Source organism: Andrena cerasifolii, chromosome 11 (assembly GCF_050908995.1).
Source record: "Andrena cerasifolii isolate SP2316 chromosome 11, iyAndCera1_principal, whole genome shotgun sequence".
Taxonomy (NCBI): domain Eukaryota; kingdom Metazoa; phylum Arthropoda; class Insecta; order Hymenoptera; family Andrenidae; genus Andrena; species Andrena cerasifolii.
The window spans coordinates 2116097-2130031 of NC_135128.1; the positions used below are offsets into that span (position 1 = coordinate 2116097).

Here is a 13935-nt window from a genome sequence, read left to right on the forward strand (position 1 = left end):
AATGTCTAGTAAACTAGTTACAGTTAGTGTTAAGAAGTAGTAAATTGAACAATACCTACCTGTAGATGAGGAATGCTAGGAAAAAGCAGCCAGCCTTGGGCCCAACTTCCGGTTTCTCGTTGCTAGTCAGAATGAACATTGTTCTTTAAGGTATAAGATACTTGACCTTACGGTTAAGATATCCTTGCACGTAATACGCATTCGAATAAAAGATGTGCGCTTGCTCATTTCGTATCTCCAATCGTGACAAAACAGTTAACATTATCAAGAACTCCATTGTTGCGAGCTCTTCTTATATGCAAAGCAAAGCAGCGCAAGTCTCACTTATTATATTCATTAATATGATTCACTATTTTAAATAATGACAATACAAACGGAAAAATTTGATCGTTCAAATAATAAACAAAGCTAAACATTATTCACTTCATTTGTGAAATAGTTAAGTTCAGGGACTTCTACCGAAACTGAAAATACCGGTATGATACCGGAATTTTTCGGTTCCATCTCCAAAACCTTTATAGAAACCGAAATACGCAACTACCGGTATGACTAGTGTTGTAAAAATGAGCTTCGAGCCGTGAGCTTCAAGAGCTCGAGTCGCGGTTCAAACCCTTAAGGCTCGAACCTTGTAGCCGTGAGAGCTCGAGTCTTTAAAGCTCGAGTCTTCAAAGCTCGAGTCTTCAAGGCTCGAGTCTTCAAATCTGGAGTCATCAAAGCTCGAGTCATCAAAGCTCGAGTCATCAAAGCTCGAGTCATCAAAGCTCGAGTCATCAAAGCTCGAGTCATCAAAGCTCGAGTCATCAAAGCTCGAGTCATCAAAGCTCGAGTCATCAAAGCTCGAGTCATCAAAGCTCGAGTCATCAAAGCTCGAGTCATCAAAGCTCGAGTCATCAAAGCTCGAGTCATCAAAGCTCGAGTCATCAAAGCTCGAGTCATCAAAGCTCGAGTCATCAAAGCTCGAGTCATCAAAGCTCGAGTCTTCAAAGCTCGAGTCCTCAAAGCTCGAGTCCTCAAAGCTCGAGTCCTCAAAGCTCGAGTCTTCAAAGCTCGAGTCTTCAAAGCTCGAGTCTTCAAAGCTCGAGTCCTCAAAGCTCGAGTCCTCAAAGCTCGAGTCTTCAAAGCTCGAGTCTTCAAAGCTCGAGTCTTCAAGCTCGAAGGCTCGAGTCGTATAAATTGTATGTAGTGAAGTGATGTACAAAGCTCAAGTTTTGGGACCCTTCACTTAAAACTTAACATAGACAGTAGAAGTTCTAAGTCTTACACTCCAATATTATATGAAACTCTAGCTTTTATTACAGTTTTCAAAATATTATTAGACAAGAATCTATACGCTAAACGTATACTAATATATTGATATTTTTATAAAAAGATATTACGTTATGTTGGTATTTTAATAAGGGTTATGAATATCGAATTAATAAGGGTTATGAAGATATTACTTTAATCTACTATGTCACCCAAAGAGGAACCGGAAAAATACCGGTATTTACTTCGGTTTCACTGGAAAACTAAGTCCTTATCTACGAAGCTATAATAAAACCAATATGCACTTACGGAATAGAGCTATGGGGGTGTGCTAGTACATCTAATGTCTCCATACTACAGAGATCCCAATCCAAAAGCTTTCGCACAATGACGGATGCACCGTGGTATGTATCCAATAAAACCATCCATGAAGACCTCGGCATCCCGTTCATTACAAATACCATCCAAGAAAGAAGCAATAAACACCACAACAAACTAGATATACACACCAACCCACTTCTGCAACCACTTCTACAGCAGCAGGATTACCGCAGATTAAAAAGACACTGGCCAATCGACCTCAGATGAGGGGATAGGAGGTCACCACTTCACTGGAAGTGCCCTCATCACGCTATACAAAAAACCCTAGTTCACTGGGTCCTAAGTCATCAGATCAGCCTATAGAACCCAGCTCTGACTGCTAATTTAAAAAAAAAAAAATCGGTTTCGGTACTTTAACGATTTCGGTTCTATAACGGTTTGGGTACTCATCTGTTTTGGTACGATATCGGTTTCGGTATAGCTCTGTTGACGTAACACCGGTGTCAAACACATACCGGTTTAAAGTCCCTGGTTAAGTTACGAATTACTTTCTGCAACTAACAGAATATTCTACTCGATTACAAAAATTAAGCTCCTTAATATACAAGAAGCAAGACTATTCTGCAACAAATTCTTTCGCCAATGAGACAGATTACTGCCGCAACAATATTTGCCGCAAAGTGAACGCGGGGAGGAGGTAGGGAATTGGGGATCGGGGCAGTAGTAAAGAAATCACTCGAACAAACCATTATTTTGTAATAATAAAATGTATTAAATAGATAGTGTATTGTTGGCAATACTTATCAAACTACAATTTCCTTCATTCTTGGTAGTACATGGGACTTGCGTGTATGTGTGTTCTTTCGGTAAACGAAAGAAAAAAGGTGGCGCGCGAAGCGGGGCGCGCTCATCCGAGCCTCGAGGAGCAGTCGCCGAAAAGCGAACAACGAAACGAAAACAGAATCCAACAAAAATCAGTCGCGCACTCGCCGAGTCTCTTTTTTTTTCTCTCCTGGCCAAAAAAAAAAAAAAAAAAATTCCGACAAACTTCTGCCCTTGTGCTCGAGTTCGAACGACCGCTTCCCCCCTTCGCGATGCGCACGTTTTTTCTTTCCTTTAAGGCTCGCCATTCCTCTAATCAACGAAACTCCATATGCATCATTTATCACCTTTGTGGTCCCATTGTGGATTAGACCGAAGTCGTTCGAACCTGCGCCTCATCTTTCTCCGTAGCTTCTACCAACCGAACGCAACCCTCTCCCCTCCCCACCCCCCACCCCCCGCAAAGAAAAGATAATATCCCGAATATTATCTCCGTCGTGAAATGTTTGCGAAATAACGCCGGGCTCCCGGCACGGTCCGAGACAGCGACAACCGTCCAGTCCTAAAAAAAAAAGCGCGCATTGGTAACCGGAAGCGCGACGAAAACAGACCAAAAAATGTTCGATCGTGCGTGCATGGCCTCCGCGTGAATCGGTGCTTAAAATTAGCCAGGGAAGGAAAAGGTCGCGGCGAGATCGAAGATTTCCGAGCGACTCTCGTCGGGCGGCACATGCGCGCGCATCGTGTCAAGGTTCGAACGACTTCCGCCAGCCTATCAATTGGCTCCCAAAATCGCTGGCTTCGCGCGCGTTTCGTTTCCTTAGTACGTATCGCTACTGTCTCTCCCTCTCTTTCTCTCTCTCCCTTTCATACACACAGGCACTCTCTCTCTCTCTCTTTTTCGTCGAACATGATGTACATCTCCCGCGCATAATCTTTCTCGAGCGACCGTGCCGCGGTCGCCTATCACAAGGAGAAATTAAGTATACACACTTTCGTAGTTTTCATTTTTATGCGGGTACGCGACCGCGCACGGGCGCAACCAGTATCGCGTGGATACCTGGAGGCTCCCCGGACGCGATCGTGAGAAAAAAAAATAATAATAATAATAATAAAACGGGGGAGAGAAATTATTCGGAAGGCTGGTCTCGAAGAAACGGAAGTAAATACAAATAGAAACGAGAAAAAATATAATAATAATAATATTAATAATAATAATAATAATTATAAAGATGGGGTGGGGGTGGGGGTTGTGGTTGCGAGGATTGCTAGAATGGATTAAATCGGTTTCCTCTGAGAGCCAAGAGATCGACCTGTCACATTACATCGTCGTAACGCGGTTGTTATACATTTATAATAATAGCGTGTATCTGTGAAGAACGTTGTATAAAATATTGTATAAATATATAAATACTTGATTGGAAAAATAAATATATTAAATTAAAAAAAGAGACGTAACGTAAAGTATATTATTCATTATTATAATATTATATATTTATATGTATAAGTTGTCAAGTCTATAACACGAGGGGGTGGGAGAAAATGAATGTTTTAGGCGTCGTTCGACGCTGCAACCGTGCGTCCCCCATTCCGTTGCTCCCCTGCCGTGGGCCATTTTTTCGATTGCGTCGCGGGTTTTTACGGACTGCGTGCTTCTTTCGGGCGCGGGAACCGAGGACTGCTGGAGGGGCGTTCGGTGAAACTTTTCGTGGCTTTCGATGGAACTTCGCCGGGGGGGGAAGAGGCGCCGCGGAAGTTTGAAAGAACCGCGCACGTTTCTTTGGTGGCGAAGGGGAACAGAAAAAAAAAAGATCAGAGAAGCATTCGAAGAAACCAAGAAACATGCATGCTTTTGGCGCTGGGAAAAATCGATCGTTTTAAAATAATTCGAATAAATACGTAATAATATTAATTGCACTTATAATCAACCAAAAGAAACTCTCACCCTCTCTCTCTCTCTCTCTTTCTCTCTCTCTCTCATTCGCTCGCCTCGGCTTAACGAACTACTGTCTCCTGCGCACAAATGTACAAAAAATTAAATACTCTAGAAGCCAAAGAAACGTGCGAACGTGTTTAAATGTACAAGTAAATTATAAAAAAAAAAGAAAGGGTTCCGCGAGTTCTCGAATGAGCGGACAATTCAAAATTAAAGCGTTTTTTCCTTTTCAATTGCGAAACCAAAGGCTCAAAGAAAAACCACGACGAACACCTCTGACGTGAAGAAGTAAAGGAAAAGACACCGCGGAACTGACGCGTGTCAAACATCAGCACCCGACTCGACCTATCAATAAATTAAATATCGATTAATCGCTACAGACCGCAAACGTGTATAATTAAGGACAAAATAAAAGAGAAATAGAAGAGAACAATGACACCTAAAGTTCGAAGCCACGAAAGCCAAGGTACCTTCCTCAAACCTGCCCGGCCCCTCTCGTCAGAGGGGGATTAAAACAAACGGAGAAGAACACACGTGAGATTTGAGAATGCAGAAAAACGGAGCTGTATGCATAATTGTGGGGGGGACGCTTTCGAAAAGGTGTGACGTTGCTGCTTCTTCCGTCGTACAAGCAGTCACAACTCGCGCAAGCCAAAAGAGAACGTGCCCTATTCCGCTTCGCTTAGGCCGCGAGAGACGTGCGTGTGGTGGGCGCATTGTTTTACGGAACAAGCTTGGTAAACACAATCCCCTCCCAACCCCTCCTCTACCGCTACCCAATTCGATCGTCATCCCGTGCCCACGCATCATTTTTATCACCGCTGACCGGGCGGGAAGAAACTCTCTAGGGACTTTCACTCTCTGCGCCCAGCAGACGCGCTCTCTTCTCTCTGCCCATCTGTGCTCCTGCCCGCCCGGCAGGAACATGGGTTCGTCTCGCTCCGATTAACCCTCCCGCGCGACACGAGATCTCTTTCTTTCTTATTACTTAATTTAAACGCAAACGTTGCCTGGAACTCGGTTCTCCCTCTGAACGAAGCAAGTTGCGCAAAGATGAATAGGTACGCTACCAGGTGCAGGGAGTTACGACAACTTATAATTGGTTGCACGCCACTATCAGTCCAGTTGGGTTGCAGCTACGCGAAAGATACTCGCGAAGCTGAAGACCCAATAAGGCGAACGGATCCCGCCGCCCTGAGAGCAATTCGCTAGAGCGTACGCCTTGACTACGCGCGAGTGGTTGACGAGCTTCGACGATAGCGCAGAGCTTCTTGGACGACGTAGAGGCGTGCAACGAGAAGGCACGGGAACGCCAAACTCTCTCCTGCACCAGAATACACTTCTCTCAGTTATCGCGTGTACGCACAGATGCCTCGGCAAGAAGATCGCGCGAGAAGACCGCACCAGCGCGCACATGATAGCACGGAGCCACGAGGGAAACGGAAGAACGGGTCGCACGGCGGGGAAAGAATTAAATAGTGCTCGTTAAATAACAGAGGTGTGCGAAGATACGGTTCCGCTCGAAGCGACCGAGCGCGTCCCAGCGCGGCAGGGGAGGGAGATGGGGTTTTGCGTTTCTTAACACGGGATCACAATTAACATGACATGATGAACGACAACGATGGTGGGATATGACGATCCGTGGAAACGCTTGGGGTATAGCCTAGTCTGATAGTAACGGTAGCAGCAGTAGTGGTAGTGATAGTGATAGCATAAAGTTGTAGTAGTAATAGTAATAGTGCTAATATTAATAATAATAGCATAATATAATATGTATATATATAGTAAGCCGCGAAAAGTGGCGGCCATATTAGATAAGACACGGGATTAATTGACTTTATTTCGGAGTTTTCTGAACGACGATTGTCGAAGCAATCGACTGCGTTGGGCACTGGCGATTGTTGAGTTCATCGTTGCAAGGAAGAAGTAGAAGAAACAAAACGAGAAAAAAAATAAGAAAAAAAGAAACGATCGGCCAGATAAATAATAATAATAATAATATAATAATAATAATAATAATAATAATAATAATGGATGCTGTTCGCCGACGTCGCGGAGGGCCTACTTCGTATGCGATGAAGGCGTGTACAATGTTGCGAATATATAATAATAATAATAGTTAATAATAATTATTAATAAAAAAAATTATATTACTAATAATATAATAATAATAAACTAAATCTATAATAACATTTGCTTTCAAGTATAAATTAAACGAAAACATAATTTGTTTAACATAAAGAAGATGTGTGGTGTCCATATACATGTACAAAATGTATTCGGTGTTCAAAAACCACGTCATTTAGGCACTTTCGTTTTGTTTTGTGTTCTTTTCCAGTTTTACCTCTTTCTCTCGATATATACGACGAGGCAGCGCGCGGACAGCGGAGGTAACCGTTTTTCGGCCAGAGGATCGATCCGAGTTGCTGCCGATATACAGAAATTTCTACCGCCGAGCCAGCGCAAAGGACATTCGGCGCGCGCGACGCGCTCCACTTTCTCGGAACGCTCGCTTCGGGATATGTCCCCGAGCACGAAAAGCGATTCCCTCCGCAAGACGGAAGCACTCGCAAATTACGCCGCCTCGTTGATCTAGCTCACTCTCACTTTCGTTCAATTCAGCACAATCTCTCCCTCTCTTTCTCTCTCCGTTTCGCTCCCTCTCGCTCTCGCTTCTTATAATATTCTTTTTAATAATATTTAATATTTCTATTGCAATAGTTACATATCACATTTTTTTTTATAACGGGAGAGAACAACGTAATATACCACGAGATTGGCGATATTCCCTTTCATTCTCTCCCTCTCATTCGCTCCGTCACTCACACCTTATCCACGCACTCAAAAGTCATTCGCACGACACACACAATCAAGGCCTGTCTTAAGGCACCGCGAGGAAGCCACGTGATATTCCTAAACGTAAAATCGTCCCGATTTCTGTTGTTATCAATAATTAAAACTTGTCGAGGTGAATTGCCGAGATTTTTCTTCTTTTTTTTTTGGTAAAAAATTCATTGCTTGGGAGAAACTTGGCCCTTCGGGATTTCTTCGGCTGTCTACGCCTCAGAGTCGATAAAAGCGACGCGCGCTCCATTCTGGTTCCTTTCTTTTACGCGTCGAATCAAGAATAAAAGGAAGGAAATGTCTAAAAACGTTCCGAGGCAGCGAAGAAGAAGAGCCGAAATTTCCCCAGCGAACTGCATCACCGACTAATCGATCGAAAGCCCTGGCGACTCCTCGCCACTGAACTACCTCTAAACAACATCGCGCTAACCTAGATCCTTAACCGAACTCGCACACAATTTCGTTCACTCGGCGGGCGCACGTTCGTTTCCCATGCGTAATGCCACACGCACGTACACAACGAACGCACCACTTTCTCTCATTATCTCCAGTTTGCTCATTGCCACATTGCTTGCTCTCACCGCCACGTCTCTGTCATCCTCTCACTCCTTTCGTAACTCTATGTACTCTTTCGCGTCGAGTACGCGCGCACGCAAACACACTTTCACTCGCTCTAACATTGGAAGACAATCGGAGTTTTTTTTTTCTTTCTTTTAAGCCACTTAATCTGCATAGCATGATGTTTGATTGTTGATCCGTTTCACGCGCTTCGTCACCGCCCCAATACCAAACGTGAACGCGTCTCTATCTCTCCCTCTCTATTTGCCCCTTCCTCGCAAGAACTATCCGTCCACCTTTCTCTGTCGCGCGCACGCGCGGCTGGTGCTCGCCTACCTTTCACTCTCAAGGCAACTTTCCCCTTCCTTCTCTTCGGAAGAAGTCTCTTGTCCTCGAAGGACGAAGAAAGAAAGAATAGAAGAATCGTAACTAAGTGTTTTGGAATATTGCAACGTTTTACCTGCCCCGGATCGAAGCGACAGTTCCCGCTCGTGAGCTTCCCCGCGAACGCGGGGGAAGATCTGGCGAGCAAGGGCGAAGCTGGTAGTGGCAGCAGGAAGAACGAGACGAGAGCTGACCTCGGTCCAAGAGAGATCAAAGAAAGGCTTGCTCGAGGAAGGTATAAGTTCGGAAGACACTTGGACTCGTTCCCTCTCGCTCCAACGACTCCCATTTTCTTTCTCCTCTTTTTCTTTACAAATCCTTCTGGATTCTCTTATTAGCCTTTTATCCTTGCTCGGCAGTCTCGCTTTCTCCTTCCCCGCGACTGAATCGTCCGAGGATTCTCACGAGCGTGTCGAGACATCCGGGCTGATACGATCTCGACCTTTTCCACTAAGCGAACGTAAACCTAAAGTATAGGAAAAAAGAGAAGAAAACGGGTCCTGGTGATTGGAGTCAGAAAGTGACTGACGCTCTACTAATGCGAATTAAAAGTAATGACGATATTCAGCGTATCGGTATGTGATATCGCTGATAACGTTAATATTAATATTCGTTATAGCGATGATAATAATAATAATATATATATATATAAAATAATATATGACGATTAATAATAAAAAAAAGGAGGAGGCGATCGTTTTAAAGAACGAGAGTAAGATGCCTAACGTGTTCTAAGAAGAGAAAAAAAGGAAACGCTTAAATAAGAAGCAGAGTACGACGGAGTGAAAGATCCGCCTTACGCAAAAAATGCAGCTTAAATGTTTCTTTTTCCTTCCTTTTTTTTAAGAAAAAAAAAAGACTTTTCACACGTTCTTCTGTCTTTTCGATAGATAAATTAATGGCTCCGGTCCAACACTCTTCGTGCTTCGTTTCCTTTGTACGCCCTCGTAAAGCATACATATATATATGTATATATGTATACATACATATATATATATATATATATATATATATATATATATCCTCGAGAAAGAATTTGAAAATGAAAATATACCAAAAGAGTTGGAAGACCCAGGAGAGTGAGAGGCTCCTTTTACATCTTCAGGTTTTCGAAATCGCTGAGGGTGCTGCTGATCCTGTTGAACACAGGCAGCCTGGACTCGGCGTTCGGTGACAACGGGGACGGCGTCCTTGGCGTGAGATCGTCCGAGCCCAACGGACTGCAAACGCTGTTCGTCCGCGGGCTTGGGCTCTGTCTTGTCGCGAGCAGCCCGAAGTCCTGGCCGAAGCTGAACGGCGTGGTGGGTAGGTTCGCTACGGACGGTTGCTGGCTGCAGTCATCGCTGAAGAAGCTCGCCATGGAGTTGGTGGGCGACTGGCTGAGGCTCGACGACGGCGAGATCGAGTCCCCTGTGCTGCCCAAGGAGAAGGTCGGACTAAGGTTCAACGGTTTCGGTCTAGCCGCGCCTATAACCGAGCTGACGGTCGTCGAGCCAGTCTGGTGGTGATGATGCTGATGGTGATGATGATGGTGGTGCTGGCTGGTCGTCAAACTCAACGAGTTCGTTCTGAGCAACGGCGGCGGGTTGTTGTACGTGTTGCTGGCGCTGCACAGGCTCAAAGAGTTCGTTCTCATGAGGTTCGGGGTGGCTGCTGCGGCCGCCGCTGCCGCGACCTGTGGCGAGGCAGCGATCTGCTCCAGAAGGGCGACGCTGCTGGCGGTTTGATTGACGGTGGAGCCGTTGCACGAGCTCCCGCCCGCGGCTGCAGCCGCGGCCGCGGCCGCTGCCGCGCTCAACAGCGGGTTCAGACCCATTATGTTGGGCTGCGTGGACCCCAGTTGCGCGCTCACTTTCTGATTGTGGATCCGCGCCTCCTCGATGTTATGGATGAAATGGCAGCGCGGCCCGTACGGGCAGAACCCGATCGTGTGGAAGGTGCGGCACAGCTCGGTCTTGTATTTCGGATGGCGGGCAAGATTGCGCAGCTCGCTGTAGCCGTGAGCGAACTGACACTTGTCGCCGTATTTACAGGTGCCGCTTTCCTCGAACGGCCGGCACAGCTCGGTTTTGTAGCGGGACGTCGGCTCGCTCGCGCTGCGGTCCAGTTTGCGATGCTGTTCGATCAGCGAGGTGACCAAAGACGTGTAGCTGCGACGCAGAGGCGCGTGGCCGCCATTGTTCCCGGCCCCGCCATTGCCAGTGGCGTTGGTCGGCGATCCCGACGCTGATTCCTTCGCTTTCGCAGAGGCTGTGTTCTGTAACAGAGGGAAAACAAGGGTGCTTTGAGCGGCTGGTCTCATCATGCGTAACGCAATCAACTTATATTATCTCGAATCGTTGCTGTGGAAAATCGTAGTTGCTGTGATAAATATATCTTCTTAGTAAGTCTGAAGCAAATGTTACTAAGAACATTGTTCAAACTGCAATATACAAACCTGAAATGTAAGTGGGTTCTTTACTACTCAATATAACGTCGTTCAATAAATCTACAGGTTCTCCAGTTTCGAATTCAATGTGCATAGCTGGTAGACTTGGAGGAGTCAGGAACTATGTATGTATAACAAGTACAGAATCTGCTGTATACTAAGCAGTACCTACTCAACAACTATTACGAGAAGAAAATTTATTAAATTAGCCAAATTCATATTAAAGTCCAAACACGTTAACTTCATCTGTGTGTATATTTCTTTTTGTACCAAGCATTTCACTTAACACCCGGCAGTAGATATAACGAAGGCTGAACCACCAAGCAAGCTGTGTTTCGAGGAATCGAGTATGCACTTAGAAATGAACATGAAGTGGCATGAATAATAACCAATCAAACAACTCTCGCTGTATGACGTCTGTTTAGCAAGACACGTAACCTGAATAACGGGGATTTAAGGTCTGCGTCGTATCCCCATCCCCCTTGATAAAGGTAAATTGAAGGTAGATTGTGGCTGATTGCTGGCGCGATTATGGTAATTCCGATGGGCCTTCGAACAATACGTCGTTTACCCAAAAACGCAAGTCCCCGCAGATTCTATGACATTAGAGGCCTTATGCAATGGCATAATGCGCGGATGCAAATCCTTAGCCAATAACGATGATTTACTTCTAATAAACTCTAATCAGGAGTGCGGGAAGCGTGCAGAATTGCTTTATTCGACTCTCAATCATGTACGCAAACTAAGCAGACACTTCAGGTTACCTTCGATGCACCTTACTGTAAAACGTACTGCAAATAAATTTTAATTCAAGGTACGGAGTGTTCAAACTAGCAAACGTTGGCTAAGTGAAGCTTCGGTAGAAAGGTATTTCAAAAGAAAATATGTTTATAGGTTCTACCAACAAATCTTTGCAACTGTATGTATTCACTTGCAGATTGAAGCTGCTGATAAATGTACAATTTTACTTTGGCTCGTGTGAAAATAACATGTGTCTGGTATGAAACAATGAAAACTGAAAGCAGAGTACTACATTTCGTTAATAGGAATAGTGGTAAGAATATGCGCTAAAAACAGAGTGCAATCTGTAAAAATATTCGCTGAATCCATATCAAAGCAAAACACTTGTCTGCTTTCAGACCTTTTACCTAAAATGGAGTGCATCATCAACTGACATCATCGTTCTGACACTCTAAGGGCTTTTTTATAAGGGAGACTACAATCTGCAATTTGTATTGGGTATATATTTACCTACACATTTCTCATGTTTCAAATTTTACAAATCAATGCTGTCCCCACTCAGTGAATTTGTCCAAAATATTTTAATAGTAAGCAGATAATGGTAGCCACGTTTATAGCTCATTCCTTGCTGAAGTTTACCATTATCAAGCATTCCCCCGAGAAACTATTGAGGAAAGATTGAGCCAGTAGTCAACGAAAGGATAAGAATAAGTGTATCTCGTAAATTCAGTCAATCAATCTATGACCTACGTTTCTAAACGATCCTTTGTTTCCTACAATTGCTTAACGGCTGTGTAGAGAATGGCGTTCTCAATTGCCTTTAAATAGAGAGGCGGCTAAATCGACGATTCGTAGCCGAAAATTATCACGTTGTACGGTCAGGTATATGGAAACAAAGAGTCGATGTTTCCAACGGTGAATGGTAGGCAAACATTCTTGGAAGGAGAAACTACCTGAAACCTGGGGATATACGTCGGTCGAACAAACGGTCTTTCGAAGCAATCTAATCGTACCGGACCTTGAACAGGTCAAGAAATTTGGGTAGGCGAAGAACCCGAAGGATCGACCTTTCCAAATCGTAAAACTCCCATCTTGGACGTTTTCTAAATCTGTGAGAACCTTCGTCCCTGTTTCGTTAAGTGCTATTTTCGAGCATCAGTTTAAAATCGTTCTGAGGAGCCATTTCAACACACTTTTCAAATGAAAGATTTTCAATTAGAATATTTCCAATATTTCGAGTTGGAATATTTCGAGTTGGAATATCTCGAGTTGGAATATCTCGAGTTGGAATATCCTCAATATTGATATTTCCAATATTAATATTTCCACTATTGATATTTTCACTATAATATTTCCACTAATAATATTTCCAATTTAACATTTCTAATATAATATTTCTAATATAATATTTCCACTATTAATACTTCCAATATACTATTTCCACTATTAATATTTCCAATATAACATTTCCAATATAATATTTCCACTATTAATATTTCCAATATAACATTTCTAATATAATATTTCCACTATTAATATTTCTAATATAATATTTCCACTATTAATATTTCCAATATTAATATATCCACTATTAATATATCCACTATTAATATTTCCAATATTAATATTTCCACTATTAATATTTCCACTATTAATATTTCCACTATCAATATTTCCACTATCAATATTTCCACTATTAATGTTTCCGTTATTAATATTTCCACTATTAATATTTCCACTATTAATATTTCCACTATTAATATGTTCGCTATTAATATTTCCACTATTAATATTTCCACTATTAATATTTTCAATATAACATTTCTAATATAATATTTTCAATATAACATTTCTAATATAATATTTCCACTATTAATATTTCCACTATTAATATTTCCACTATTAATATTTCCACTATTAATATTACCACTATTAATATTTCCACTATTAATATTTTCAATATAATATTTCCGATTGGATTTCAATATAAATATTAAAATGTGATTTTAATCATTTGGAATTATTTGAACATTATTAAAAATATTTGGGTTATTTGTAAATGAGTAGACAGCTATTGGGCGGTTTCTGAATAAACACTTCAGACATAAGAGAAATAAAATATATTTAAAATCCTTTGAGCTGTGCTGGAAGTCTTGTTTCAGATCGAGGGAATCGTTGGCCTATCAATTTATATTTGACTGATATACGACACACAGAGTAAAATAGTGAAAACACAACTAACTACATTTGAAACAGCACATGAAGCGAAACTCTCTTAAAGGCTGTAAATAATCCATAAATAATTGTGCAACAACCACTACATGCTTACACTTATTAATACAAAATGAATAACTTCTCTGGAGTATATTTTCTTACGATTGCATGCAATAGTAACTCCATAATCTACTCCACTTATACGTTTCAATTAGCACCAATCTCTTTCTCGAGCAACTACGATTTCTATCCATAGCAAATAAATCACAGCATAAAATCTAAAGAAAAATGTAAAATGATTCGCCCAGAATGATACTTGAATCATCACTGAAATGTAGCAATTTGGCAACCCTTCGTTTCTAATAAACCGGAGTATCAACTCTGGTAGTAACCGCAGATAGATTCCAAGCTCACGAGTTACAATCAAAGTCCTGGTTCGTAA

The 13935-nt window shown here is 42.6% G+C and overlaps 1 protein-coding gene across 1 annotated transcript in view; it reads right to left on the bottom strand.

Annotated features, from left to right (window-relative positions):
* Window positions 1-2314: 2314 nt before the first annotated feature.
* Tis11 (Tis11 zinc finger protein) overlaps window positions 2315-13935 on the bottom strand; it is a 58450-nt gene continuing 46829 nt past the window's right edge. The window contains exons 2-3 of the mRNA XM_076822806.1: window positions 9097-10367; window positions 2315-9054 (exon numbers count right to left, since the gene is read on the bottom strand). Coding sequence (XP_076678921.1) covers window positions 9204-10367 — 1164 coding nt within the window. The 3' untranslated portion in view covers window positions 2315-9054; window positions 9097-9203. The remainder of the gene's footprint in view (window positions 9055-9096; window positions 10368-13935) is intronic.